The 14,759-nt window shown below is 42.1% G+C and overlaps 1 protein-coding gene across 3 annotated transcripts in view; it reads right to left on the reverse strand.

Annotated features, from left to right (window-relative positions):
• The window catches only part of SLIT3 (slit guidance ligand 3), a 494,867-nt gene that overhangs the window by 41,850 nt on the left and 438,258 nt on the right, over positions 1-14,759 (reverse strand). For all 3 annotated transcript variants that reach the window (XM_077186384.1, XM_054642751.2, XM_077186385.1), the window contains one exon: positions 10,012-10,151. In XM_077186384.1, the coding sequence (XP_077042499.1) occupies positions 10,012-10,151 (140 nt within the window). The remainder of the gene's footprint in view (positions 1-10,011; positions 10,152-14,759) is intronic.

The raw sequence follows: 14,759 nt of genomic DNA on the forward strand, positions 1-14,759 counted from the left end.
TCTAAATTTAACTGGCTGGTGACATAAAAGAGCTCAAATGAGCTAAAGCTGGAAATAATTTTGGAAGGCCATCTAAGAACTGAAGAGAGTGTGGATAGATGCCTTCAACTGCCCTTTCACTAAAAATGGTCAATACATACTTTTGAAGTTTCTATTTTTTCTTTTGTTTTGTTTTGAAGCAAAGGAAACAGGCCCTAAAAAAATATGAACGGTATCAAAACTCTCAAAGGAAACCATAATTCTTCTTAAAGTATTCTTCTGAACAGTCATGACAAGTGCTTAGAGATCCAGTAAAAATCTCCCCAAATGTCAAATATTATGACTCACTGTGTCATTCTGAAGACACCACTATCAAAATGTAGGAGAATTCTAGGCTAGGTACCAAACACAGCATCCAAAAAAAATGATATTTTTCATGCAAAACTTGGAACATTTAAGGATCCTTCTTGTTATTTTTCCCATCTATCACTCATTAGGGAGCTCACTTGGGAACGCCTTGCAACTAGAGCAGCCTCATCTCAGGAAGAAAATACCTCTTGGTCATTATTTCAGGCTCCACCAATGTTCAGTAGAAAGCATGCCAGGGAAATAAAACACTTTTTGAAAAGCAAAGCCCAAGGCACCAGCTACACAATGTCTTTCTCATATTTTATTCACTCAGAAAATTATCTGGGCCAAAAAATCTGCCCTCAGACCTGAGAGCTCAATATTCATTGGTTGCTTTAATGTCAGTATCAGAGGAAAAATGTGATCCTCTTTTTTTTTTTTTTTTTTTTTTTGGAGTGACACAGGGCTGCTTCTCTGTGCAGCAATTAAAGGTCTAGTCCAAATTTCTCACTGGATAGTTATGTGAACCTAAAAACAGACTGGACATTCATCTTAGGCCAACTCCTAGCAGCACTGCTTCTCTTTGTGAAGGATATTTGATCATGCTAAAACAAGAGAGAACTTCAGTGTAATGCTTTCTCAAGTGTAGAAAACCATCCAACCTCCCCATTTTCCTCTCTCTACATGTTCTCAAATCCCAGCTCCAGTTTGGGTTTCTGAAGTGCTTCTATAAAACAGAGAGGAAAACCACAGCTACATTTATTTTATCATCAGTTACACATCTTTTTTAATCCCAAATAATGCTTTTGTTCCATCAAGGCACACTTACTCTCTTTAATCAAAGCTGAAGAGAATAGGTAACATGCAAGCAGATGCTGGACAGATGAAGAGAGAGAGAGCAGTCTGATATACCACAAATTATTGCAGTTTTCAGATTAGAACCAAGTTATAGTGACAGGTGGAACTTTAACAGGTGGATCTCCTTTGCTGCTAACTCATGCAAAAATAACAAAAAAGAAAAAAAAAGAAGGAAAAAAATAGAGAGAGAAAAAAAATCCCTGAAAAATATCCAAGGAATTCTGCTCCTTCAAAACCACCTCTCTTGTCACCTTTACTGACATTGTCTTAAAGAAACACTACTTTTTTTTTTTTTTTTTTTTTTGCCTCTTGCAACATTTTCCTGGCCTTATTTTTCAACAGAATCATGAATTTCATGGGGCTTTCCACAGGGCTCATTGCTTATGAAGAGCTGCCAAGAAACATGCTCAGGCTTTTCTGAGCCTTCCCCACGTCTCAGAGCGAAGCCAAAACAACAATAGGGCAATAAAGATGACTTTTACACACAGTTTAATAATCATCTATCTTTTTTCCGTTCTGTACTGTCATGAGAGCTATTTATTTCATGCCCCATTAGACTTTTAAAACCAGGATCCAAGCTCCACTATTCCTCCCTAATCAGTAAAAGAGAAGCTGGATGCAGTAAAAGTATTTTACTTATTTATCTTTAAGTGAAACTGCAGTTCTGAAAAGACAATGTACAGCACCAATTTGCAACCAATGAGTTCAACGATTTTTCTTTTGTTCCATGTGTCAGTTGGGTGATACTTTGTTGTAATATACTGACAAAACAACACAGAAAATATCCCCATCCTTAATGCACGAGAAGCTTTAGTAGGGCCTGCAGGACTGGCAGTAAATGTGCTGCTGAGAATTTCACAATATGACTTGAGAAAAGGAACGTGCTTATGGTGAGGGAAGGATGGAGAAAGCCTGGCCTGCATCCACAGCAGGGAAACTTTTCCAGGCTGCACAGGGTGAGTGCTTAAATGGTGTGGTGCAATATTCTGAACTCTGCCACGTAAGTCTGAGTGGAACTCGTCTCCCTGCTGCTAATAAAAAACACTGTGCTGTTCTCCTCATAGGAGATTACTCATTTTATATCTAATAAATTGTATTGGAAGAAATGTTTGCTGTTGTTTTGTTTTCCCCTTCTCTCTGTTCAGGCATTAAAAAGAAGTCAGTGCCAATTGGAAGTTTCAGAACACTGAACCTAAAAATGGTTGGGTGGAACAGACAGGGTGTTCCTCCAAGGAAGTAATTCAGTAAGGAATGTTGTTGATTTTTGATGAAAATGATTTGAGGCACATCTAAGAAAATAATAATAAAAAAAATTTACTTCCAAACTATTTCAACTTGCAATGAATAAATCAGAAATTCTGTGAAAATCCTTTAGGAGCAAATGCTATTATGTTAGATACAAAAACATAAAAGAAATCACCTGAAATGCACTGTAGCAGAGTAAATTCTGCATGATCACTGAAGTTTGCTCTTGCTTGACAAACACTGCCCACAGTATTTAGCAGGCAGAGTTACTTTATGCTTTTTATCCTATCTTAATTGTTAAAAACTCCCAAGTTTTCACTTACCAGGTTTTGACCTGCTAAGTGGGAACCCTTAAGTTTGATTCCACGCTGGGATTCCCACAGTGGTTTTTTTTTTCAGATTTCAGGAGCAATTCTCCCTGAGCTTAAGGTTCAACAAAGGGAGCATGGGTAAAACCAGATCTGGGCAGGGAAATAATGATCCTTTCAGTGTTTCAGAATCTCCAAGAAGGAATGTGTTCTATGCACTGCTGAAGTATGAAAAACCATATTCAACATGCCAAGTTGCACACAATGCAGTGTGTGAAACATGAACTGAACCAGACAATTTCCAGTGCCCCTTCAAGGTGGTGACCTGCCTAAAGCACTGTTCCTCAGAACCACAGTGTCTGGGAAAGATCTTCGTTTGCTAAGTTTTTGAGCTGTATTTATTCATATGGATGGAATCATCTGAGGATCAGTTCAGCTATCCACACAATCTAGTGCAGCAGGTGACACCTGAGATGCCACACATTGTCTGAGATGCTCCTCCTGGGCTGGCAGAGAGGACACCCTGTGGATTCCTGCTGGTCTGAGCAGGGAATGGGGCTGGAGCCTGTTAAAAATGCTTTGGCTCCAGCACTCCTTGCTCCTGACTCTGCTCCCTGCTCCAGAACTCCCATGGGATACTGCAGGAGTGTGCCCAGTCCTTCATGGACTCCTCCAAGGTGGCTCCTTCCCTCAGGCTGCAGCTCTCCCAGAACTGCTCCTGCACAGCACACAGTTCCTCAGGAGCTGCCTGATTTCCTTGTTTCCCACTGTGTTTCTTGACAGACTGGATTGGATTTAATGACTCTCAGACCCCATTTGAGGATGAATTCACTCTGCTCATCCTACAGGACAGCAGTAGCTGACATTCCACTTTCTTGAAGACATGCTGTGTCCTGCTGAACAAGGAGGAATTCTCTGGTATATTTTATTGCACAAACATGACATTTTACATTTGGGAGAGGGGAGTTTGACCAGAGAAGATGCTGGAGCACTCCAGCACAGCAGGACACCCACACTGAGGCTGAAGACAGGCTGCAGCCCTGCCAGCTGCTGTGCTATTTCCTCCCAGAGGGTCAGATAAGAGTCCAATCTGATAGCAATGACATGTGGTTCTCTCTTCATAAAACAGGGCTGGGAATGGGCTTAGGCTCTTGAACAAAGCCCAAACCTTCCAGGTCTTCCAGCACTTGTCATTCCCAGTTACACAACTGGGAAATGTGGGTGCCTTTTTGTGTTTCATGCAGAAAGGGAGTACACTTCACATCTGCCAAGTAACTAAAACTGAGAGACTTCCATGTAAGGCAGAACTCCTTCAAACAAAAAGGAAGAAAACACACTAAACTCTGACCACAATTTTCTCTGTCTTGAGGAAATTATGGCTGAAGTTCCAAAATTTAAAAGGAGTTGATAGCTAAGTACTTGTTTGTTTAAGCCTTTAGCATTTATTAGGCAGCCCAGATCCCTGTGGAGCCACAAGCTGAACCATACCACCTCAAACCTCCTTGCTCCTGTAGCAAAAATTTGGGGGGAAAAAGCAGCTTCAGTGCTATGATCCCCCTCAGCCTGCCCAGGGGTGGCTTGGGTCCCCTAAGGTAAAACAGATCTTAGCCTTCTCTTCCAAACACATCAAACCAGAAATAGTTCCTAGTTTTATTTTATTACTATTTATTTTGAGAGTGATTTTTTTTTTCAGTGATACAAACTGCTTGCAGCTTTTTCCCATGGAAGCAAACTATTTTAAAGCACTTGCTCCTGCCCTCTCTCTGCCATGGGTTACTGGGTATTTTAGTAAAGACCTATTTTCAGTAGTGGAAGCCACTAATATTTTTTTTTTTTTAGGTTTCAGAACAAAGAAGTGAGGGCATTGTTGAGGCTTTTTAGGATCTTTGGCAAATAGGAATATATTTCCTGGTTTTTTTGGTTTGGTTTTTTTTTTTTTTTTTTTTTTTTTGGTAAGTGCTACATGTTTCTGCTTCTGCTAAAATCAGACAGGAGGAGGAAAAGTCACAGCAAACAACAAAACCTAATAAAGCAGCAGGCAAAGCACCAAAGCATTGGAAGCACTCAGGGCATGTTTGGTGCAGCCCAATTGCTCCTCTGTGCATGTCTGGACCCCTCTTCATGCGGAGGCACAGTGGGCAGAGAGGCTGAGGACAGATCTCTTTGGAGGGATGAGATTCTGTGCTTGAGGACTATGCTAGGAGTATGAGCAAAGCAGTGATGGGCTGAAGGAGATCTGTAACAGAAGTGAACAGGAAAAGGAAGGGAAGGGAAGGGAAAACTCTGAATTTTGCCCCACATTCCTACACCACAAAGCTGAAGGGAAAACACAATATTTGTGTCAATGGCTGGAGACAGACCATGCTACAGCCAAAAAGGCAGAGATGTGGAAAACACAAAAAGGGCAAGAACCAGGGTGACTGATCTAATGCACATCCTTCTCTTTTGATGTCCCTATGGATGTTTCTTTTTGAAGGGAAGGAGATCCTGCAAAACTGCAAGGAGGAGCTGTAAACCACCCAAGTCCCAGCAGGTAAAACAGCCCCAGACTCCTCAGAGCTGGCTGGGTTTGGGTACATGATTGTCCTGGAGGAATTACATGTTTATAATTCAGCTTCAGGATTAAAATAACCAGTGGGCCAGAGGAAAAATAAGACATCAGCAGACAATTAAAGCCATCAGGATCTGCTACACAGCACCAGGACTGGTTTGGTTATTTAAATACAGGCAACAAATATTTAAAATATTGATTTTAAGAATGGTGGGGAAACCTGGTGATGATGGGTTCAGCTTTGAAGCTTTTTTAAGGCATTCAGCTGTTTCCCTCCTCTCAGTCTTTTTAAACTTGCATTTACTACTTCATGGAATCCATTTGTAATTCCACATTGTTTTAAAGTTAATAGATGGAAAAGAACTAGGAAGGAGGTTATTGTGTGAGCGTGGGCTGCTTTTTGGTGTGTTTTTTTTTAAATTTTTTTAAATGAAAGTGAAATGGGGCTGGAGTGTGGGAAATTCCTTCCTCAGCAGTCACTTAACAAATTGGCCATTTTTCATCTACTCTGAGTCGGGGGAAAGACTGTCAAAGAATGTTAAAAGAAAACACTGCAAAATCTTATTAATTGAAGAAAGATTTTTGGCCTTCATTTTTCCAACCAATGAAAGCAAAATTCATGCATCATAATTTGGGATATTGTTCCCTAAAAAGGCTATAACAAGTAAAACCAGGCAGACAGCAGATAGAGCAGGAACACACTAAGGTATGGAAAAAACCAAAGCCTGGATACTGTGACTCTGTCAATAGTCAAAAATTTCAACACATTCATTTTTAATTTGTATTTCATTTAGGAACATAAGATTTATTATCATGATTTAACCATTACTCAACTAAGCCAAGGGGGACCCCAACTATTTCTTACAGAACAACAGACAGACACACTCTTGGATCTTCTTCCCTGCATCCAGACTGTTTTCTGTATTACAGCATCCATTTGTTCTATAAATGCAGAATTTACTGAAGCATCACTGCACTGTTACCAGCATTGTGGCATCCAAGAGCACAGGGGTGATGAGGGATTCAGGCTCCCTGCTTGGCAGGGGAGAAAAGCAGGAATCTGAGTAACTGAGCTGGGCACCTCTAAGCTCAGGTTACTGCAAACATCCCAGGCTGTCAGGGCAGAAACAGCTCCAGTGCCAGACAGACCACTCCTGACTGAACATGGGGGTTAACTACAGCTGAGAAACCCCATTTGTACATAGAACCCACAACTCTTGCATAATCACACTGATAAAAATGGACAGGCTGGATTTGTTCAGCCATAAAACCCAGCCAGTCAACCTTCCAAAGAAATTTCTGTTTTCCATACAAGCGTTGGTGAGGAAAAAAAGGCAAATAAAAGCTCACTCTGTCTGCCTGTCTGTTAACAACAGAACTAAGGATAATATTTGGGTACAACATAAAGAGATATCACCTACATTTTCTGTCCTGCTAGATACAGCCTGGCTGTGGATGTTTGTGCCCTTTGAGAGCTCACTGTCCCCCAGCCTACTTCAGAGGAAAACTCCTTCCCTGGACTGTACACCCTGCCTTTCTTGCTGAAAGAAATAGATCAAATCCATACACCTGGCAAAGATGGAGCACACAGAGTTTGGTAACTCAACATTTAGCACCAGAGAGAGGCAGGTACCTCAAAACACAGTTCTGAGCACAGGAATAAGCACTCCTGACCCCTGGCGTGAACTGCTTTCTCTGTGAACTCTTGGCCTTCATACTCTCCCATACTGAACTCATCTGCACCTACCTTTTTTTGTTGTTTTTAATAGATACTGCCATAGCAGTGTCAGATATTCCTTCAAAAAGGAATATTCCTGCCATAGCAGTGTCAGATATTCCTTCAGTACAAAAAGGTTCATCTCAAGAGAATATACCTAGAGATGCCCTGGGTGTCACAGGAGACTTCAGTCAAACTCTTTGGCCAGCAGCTCCCTCTCTTTCAGGTCAGACACACAAACCATTCCAAGGTGTGCTGTCATGACTTCCCTCTGTGCTTCCATGGCATTTCCTACACTTTTGTTCAGTCAGCTGAGCAATTTCACATGATTCCCCATTCCTTGTTAGGATTCAACTCATAAGGACCCCCAAAACCATTGCTCAGGTTAGCTTGGCTTGTGTGTGCTTTTGTTTGGCTGATGGCTTCAACTCTCCCAGCCATTTTATGCTGCTCCCTGTCCTGCTGTGGGGTCAGGGGCAGCTCTGAGGGACATTTCAGCCCAGGCAGCTGCACTGCAGTCAGTCTTGCCAGGTGACTGAGCAGGTTTGATGAAATATCCCTCTCCAAAATGGAGGTAAAGCAGGTTAAGGCAATTTTGGTATCACAGTTCACCAAACTCTTCCTATTTTAGGCAACATGAACTATTGTAACCCTTCATATTCTAATTTAAGAAACACTCCTATTTTTGCAACCTTTTCCACCTATGATTCATATTGTATTTTCTGGAAGTATTTCCTTATTTTCTTCAATAATTAATTTTTACATTTTCTGTGTCTGTATATTACCCACATGGCAACATTGAGCTCTGGTATTTGACAAACTCCTGCTAATCAGCAGAGGCATAGCACAGACAACATTCAGATAAAAAAACCCAAAACCAAACAAAAAAACCAAAACAAAAAAACAAAGCCAAAAATCAACAAAACAAAACCCAGTGGAAGTTGAGTAAAAATTTTTCTAAAGTATCACATGAGTTCCCTAGCTGTTATCCACATGGCCATTGGAGAAGAAATCCCAATCTAGTTCTGTCCTACCTTGATTGTCTGGAAAAAAAAAAAAAAAAAAAAGATTCTGCAATAATCCTGTGGAGAGGAAAATGCATTTACATATATGCTGGATTCAGTTCCTTACTGGATATGTCTTTCCTTGGCTGGTCAAATCCATTTCCTGTTGTAAATGTAAAGACTCTGCCTCCTTGCATTGAGCTCTGCTAGAAACCACCCAAGAGTAGCTGACATAAATAGTGCACAAGTAAGCACAATGGGCTCAACATCCTACAAGCAAAACTCTTTACTCTGCTAAGCTGAATTTTTTTTTAGGTTTTGGCAGAAATATCATTTTAGAGACCCAATAAATGTACATTTGAGTCATAAGGCTTTTCTCAGCTGAAGATTTACCATGGGCCTCCTTTGTATCAGCCACAAAAGTATTTTAAGAGTTTGGAAATTCTAGAAGCTTTCCTCCTGCCTTACTCAGCCACTCAAGCTTGATCCTCATTAAATCCCCTGACATGTAATATATTCCAGCATACAAGAAGCCCTTCATTGCTTCTCCAAGCTCAGGAGGCAATAACCCTGTTTCAAAGGCTGGAGCAGGAACTCCTGCAGGTGTTTCCTCACCCTCCATGCTGAGCCAGGAGGGCTGGGCTGTGTCAATGAGTCCACGCAATGCTCCAGAAGGCCTTGAGCAAAACCATTTTTAGATTCCACTCAGGAGAGTCTCTGCTCTCTGTCTTAGGTTGGAAATGGGTGGGTGTAATCTATTCCTATTGTGGAGCAGTTCTCTGCTGTTCATGGGGCAGTTTTTTCTTTATCTCTCCCCCAGCCCATCCTCCCTGCAGGAGATCTCTGCTGTCCATGGCCACTGAGTGTCCCTGCAGGGCTGATCCAATCCCATCATCCCATGGGGAGATGCTGCATTGCCCAGGGGAGAAGCCAAGCATTCCTACCTGGATCCAATCTGAGGTGCTGGGACAGCCCAGCAGCCTCTGCCCAGTGCATTGCCAGAGGAGCAGCTTCTGCTGCCCTGCATGGCCAGAGGGAGCCCAGGCCCATCTGCAGCAGCCCTGGAGCTGCAGAGGAAAACTCCCCCCTTGTGCAGGATCCCTGCTCCAGCAGAGCCACAGCTGGCACTGCAGGAGGGCTGAGCCCCCATGGGATGGGGCTGTGCCACCCCTGACACACGGGGGACAGGGCATGGTCTGACTCTGGCAATGATGTTTTGTATTACTGCATTTAAAAAAAAAAAATTCTTCCCTAGTAAAGAACTGTTATTCCTGCTCCCGTATCTTTGCCTGAGAGCCCCTTAATTTCAAAATTATAATAGTTTGGAGGGAGTGGGTTTACATTTTCCATTTCAGGGGAGGCTCCTACCTTCCTTATCAGACACCTGGCTTTTCAAACCCAGACACTCTTGCAGAAGGTTTAGGAGGGAATTTATCTACAATGCAAGACATTTCTGACTCCATCTGACTCCATTTCATCCCATTTCTGACTCCATCCCCAAGCCCTGTGACCACAGACCCAGCAGCTTCCCCTGCTCCCTGACCTGGCTCACACTGGAGACAACACCTGAGCCTGCAGCCTCTTACAGAGCCTTTGCTCACCCACCTGTGAAATGGAGATCAGGAATTTAGCAGGCTCACTGTATTTAACACATGCAGAGCCCTGAGACCTCAAGCCAAGGTGGGTATCAGGCTCAGCTCAGTACTGAAAATGTGCACACTGAAGTAGACACTTCTCTGATCCCTTAAATACTGTTTTTTAATGTATTTTACAATGAGGCATCAGTCTTTTGTCTCAGAAAAGTGGCCATGTTTGTGAGCACATATATTGCAATATTAGTAACATTAACATTTTTTCCAGGAAGAGATTCAGATTGTTCAGAAGGGGACTAGATTTTCAATTCATTATTTGCTCATGCACTAAATAAACATTATTTAGTTTGGACCCTTCCCTTCAGGCACTCCTTATGGATTCTTGTTCTGTGTTGTGGCCCTTTCTTACCTGTGTAATTAGGAGGGCAGAGACACACATAGTTGTTGATCCCATCCACACATGTAGAGTTATTCTCACAGTCATTATCTTCACAGTCATCTGGGTTTATTTCACACCTCTCCCCCTCATACCCAAGAGGACAAGAGCAGCTTTGGAGAAAGAAAAACAAAACAAAAAAAATGTTAGCATGGATCTAAAGGGTACAGGAGGTTTGAGGTATAAAACTGAAATTAAAACATAAAAGTCAGTTGGAGCCAAATTCACTGCTGCTGTGAGGCATAGAGCAATTTAACCCCAAGTGTTTGGTGAAAGATGCAGTCTGATGGCTCCTGGGGTCATGTAATTATTTACAGGAGACAAAACTCATCCTCAGGAGCCAGCCTCTGCCATGCTCCCTTCGCTGCTTTATTGGGAACTCTGGCCCTTAGCTGGAGTAAGCAACTCCAGGGCAGGAGAGTAAACATTCATCACAATACTCAAATCCTTGGCCTCCCTGTTGATGTTTTTGTGAGAATGTGGACATCTGCCTGCTGAGGACTGCACAGTCCCTTGGCAGCTCTCAGATACCTCAGCCTCTTCAAAGAACAGCAGCTTGAGTTGAGTTTACAGACATGAGCATTTTCTTCTCATTACTGCTTTGTCACTTGTCCAAATAAGAAATGTTTGGGAATGATTGCTTTTACAAGTGCTGTAAGATTTCAGCTCCCTCAATATCTATTTGGAGAAGAGCTGATGATGCCCAGATAATTCAACTAAAACACAGAGCATGGCACAGCCAGTAATGGCTCTGTGAGGATGTGGACACTAGTGAAGAATAATTGCACTAGACATTTTATCTCACAGGAGTGTGATGTATGGTCCCTAGAGGGAAGATAGAAAACTAAATGGCTGAAGAATGGCTTGATTTTTTTTTCAATCTCCATTTCCTCTCTACATCTAGAAGCTACAGTTACAAACAGAACCTTTATATTTTAAACTATCTGTAAGTGATGAAGAGGTGGAGGGCAGAGTTTCCAAAAGGAGAGTCTAAAAACAGGAGTTAAGTGCTCCAGTAATATCAGGGGCTTCTGAGAAGCCAGCAATGATATGTGAAATGTCAGTTTTGAAGTGCCAGCATTGCTGTTCAGTAGTCACAGAAAGGGCTGCTTGGAGCCCCAGTCCAAACTACACATTCACTCTGCTGTTCATTTCCTTTCTTATGCAGGCTCTGGTGGCAGAAAAGAAACTGAGCAAATAAAAAGCACTACTGATTGATGAGGATGAAAACCAGAAAGCACTACAGCAGTCACACTAATTGCCATGCAGTGCTTTTGGAAACCAGGAGGATTTCCAAGGCAGACGTGGCTGCAGGGTGCTGTTTCCAGCTCTGACAGGCAAAGAGAGCCTGAGGTGGTTATCCTGCTTTATGCAGGAGATGGGGAAAGCCCTGGGGAAAAAGGAGCTCTTCAGGATCCATGAAAAAAGCTGAAGGATTTTCCCTTCCCTTCCTGCTGTGTGCCACAGCCTGAGCAGAGTGCAGAGAGTCCCAAGGGAGGGATGGCACAGAGCTCTGCATCCACCTCAGGAGTCCCAGGCAGGATCATCCGGGCTCATCTAACCTAATGAGGGTTAGATTCCTCATGATGTGCAATCTCAGGAAGGAGTCATAAAGAGGAGGAAAAATGGGAAGGGAATGTGTCTTGAGCCACCACAACAGGAAGATCTCCCAGATAGGTACAGAAGAGGGACACTGGTCACATTCAGAGTCATCTTCATTCTGCAGGGACCATCCACAGGTCATGAGGGTTAGAAAACCTTCACCATGAATAACCAAAACCAAACTGCTCCAATAAATTCAATTTAGGCCACAATAAATCAATAAGGAATATTTTGTTTTCCTGTCTCAAGCTCATTATTGCTAATAAAACATGCCCTCTTGCTGACCCAGAGCCAGAGGATCACAGGAGGCAGAAAGAAGAGCTGGCACACCATCTTTTGTGGCAATGCAAGTGTCAGGGAGGGGGTTAAAGATATCTAATTAAATACAGTGATACATTCATCATGTCTTGATTTTTGATTACAAAACCCCATTTTCAGGGGTTTGTAACTCGGTCATACAAATATGCTCCAGGCTGCAACTTGGAAGACAAGGTCTCAGTTTGGGAACAGAAATTTTGTCTCCATGTAAAGAAAAGCAACAAGAGTGGCTTTGTGCTGGTGATTTTTTATGTGAACATAACACCATTTTCCTTGCACAAAAGGATTGGGACAGCTTGGGTGTATGCAATTAAAAATGACATTATTAAACACTATCACAGTAATGGTTCACAGTGGAGATACCATTAGTAACAATTCATTTGGGATTGTTAACATAAATTGCTCAGTATTAGGACACATTCCATACTCAGGGAAATGTCAGAATAATTGATGACATTTGGCTACTGGTCCTTATGTAGTATAGGGAGTCTTTACATTATTGCTTACGTACAGTTCTTTATTTTGATTTGCATTCAAATGTCCCAGATATGAGGCCTGAAATGAAAAGATAAAACATACAACTTGGGACCTGGATTGAACCACATGTTGAAAGAATTGCAGTGTGGGACTGTTTGTATGTACTATCCAAAAAAAAGCTAAGAAGAATAATGAAGTCTGCTGAGTGACTGGAAGGTCATCAAACTTGGGTTCCAGCTGACCGAGGGAGAAAATGAATTCCAGAGACAATGATGAAAACTTTGCAGTGACTCAGTAGTGAAGCAGTGTGAGACAGCATTTCATTTGCATGTTGGAAACAATGGAGCCATGCAGGAAACAACTGTGTTTTAATAAAAGTCCAAATTCCCTATTTCTCCTGTTCAGGAATTGATGTTGTGTTTTCCTATAAAGAATTACATAACATCCCATTATCCTCATGAAGTTTCAAGGGAACACAAATGGCAACACTTTGGGGTAAACTTTTGGACCCAAAGCATTTTGTAAGTTTTTTTTCAAGCTGGCAATTTTTAAATTTTGCTGTACTAGATTTTTTTTAATAAACTCTAATGAAACAATTTAGCATCTGTTTATTAAAATAGATATCCATACAGTGTGTCAAGTTTCAAAAACGCTTTTAAATAGATATAGTAAATTCTTTCAGGAATATTACATGGTAAAGATGCCTTTTATGTCTAGATCCCAATGGAGTAGGCTGAAAGTCTGGAAGTGCAATGTTTTTCCTTGAACTAGGCAGAATTAACACTAGGCAGTTAATCAGTTCCAGGATTTTACATTTATGAGGGCACTTACAGTTTGTGGAAAATGCTAAAAAAAGCGATCTGGGAACCGGAGGGGGTTTTATATGGAGAAAAGTTAAAATAACCCAGAGCCTTTGTGTCCCAGCACCGCAGGTTAGCAGGGATCAGCTGCTGCCTGTGACAGCTCTGCTCCTGCCAAAGCCTCCCCTCCACGTGTGCTGAACCACCAGGACATGTCTCACTGGCCATCTCTCTCATCAGCCTTAATAAGTGACTTTTTGGGCAACCTTCTGTCACATCAGGCACAGATTAGATTAGAATCAGCAATTCAAAGGGAGGAAGAATGTCACCATCATATTTTCTGAAAATCCCCTTGCCCGGGATTCTCCTCCTGGGTAGCTGAGAAGCCTCAGAGGAAAAGGAAAACAATATTATCTCATTTGCTTCTCCTGTGTTTTGCTGCTTTGGAATGTGGTTTGGAGATTGTTTATCCAACAGGTGGCTGTTTGATTGGTTTCATGTGAATTGTTTTAACTTAATGACCAATCACGGTCAGGCTGTGTTGGGAATCTGGAAGGAGTCACGAGTTTTTCATTATTTTCTTTTAGCCCTCTGTCTGTATCCATTCTCTATTCTTTAGTATAGTTTTAGTATAGCATTCTTTAATATAGTATGATATCATAAAATAATAAATTAGCCTTCTAAGAACATGGAGTCAGATTCATAATTTCCTTCCAACAATGGGGACCCCAGAAAATACCACGAAAGAACTTCATATTTCCACTCCTCTGAGCCACACCATGTCACCTATCTATTCCTCAACACAGAGGTCACCCCTACTTGAAGGAAGAGAATATGAAAATGACTCAGGATTGAAAAAGTGCAAGCGTAAAAGAGGAGGGAGTAACTGCAGCTGAACCTTTGCCCTTGGCTGTCCCACCAGGATCTGCCATTCCAGGGAACCTGAGTGCCTCAGCCCCTGCTGCTGACAGCCCTTGTGGGCACCAGGCACAGCGGGGGCGTTGGGCTGGAATCTCAGTCATAACTAAGAGCTTCCTGTCTTTGGGGGGAACATCAGCACCTTAGCATTATTTCAAATGGTAATTTTCTTGTCTAAGGCCGCAGAAACTTGAGAGTTAAAGCAGCTTGGCATTTCACAGGGAGAGAACTTTGGCTTAAGTTTCCTTTTTACAAGAGTAAAGATTTGACAAGTTTGGCAGCAGGGCTTGTGTATGAATATATTTCCCTAGGGAAGAGAATATACAGAAGATATAATTTCTTTTACAGGCCACACAACAAAAAAAAATCCAAGGAGGCCTCTCATGAAAATGTTTCTGACATCCGCTTCCTCGCATAACACAGGGCAGCGTTTTCCCATCCTGGTGAACACAATTTATATGCACATAACTCTGACTGCTGCCATCCACTGGAGAGATTTCCCACCAAAAAACCCCAACCCAACCAACCAAGTTCAATCCTGAAAGGTTTCTGTATCTTCCTTGTCACTGACTGCTCCATCTCCACACCACATTTCCCGAAGCCATG

Source organism: Agelaius phoeniceus, chromosome 15 (genome assembly GCF_051311805.1).
Source record: "Agelaius phoeniceus isolate bAgePho1 chromosome 15, bAgePho1.hap1, whole genome shotgun sequence".
Taxonomy (NCBI): domain Eukaryota; kingdom Metazoa; phylum Chordata; class Aves; order Passeriformes; family Icteridae; genus Agelaius; species Agelaius phoeniceus.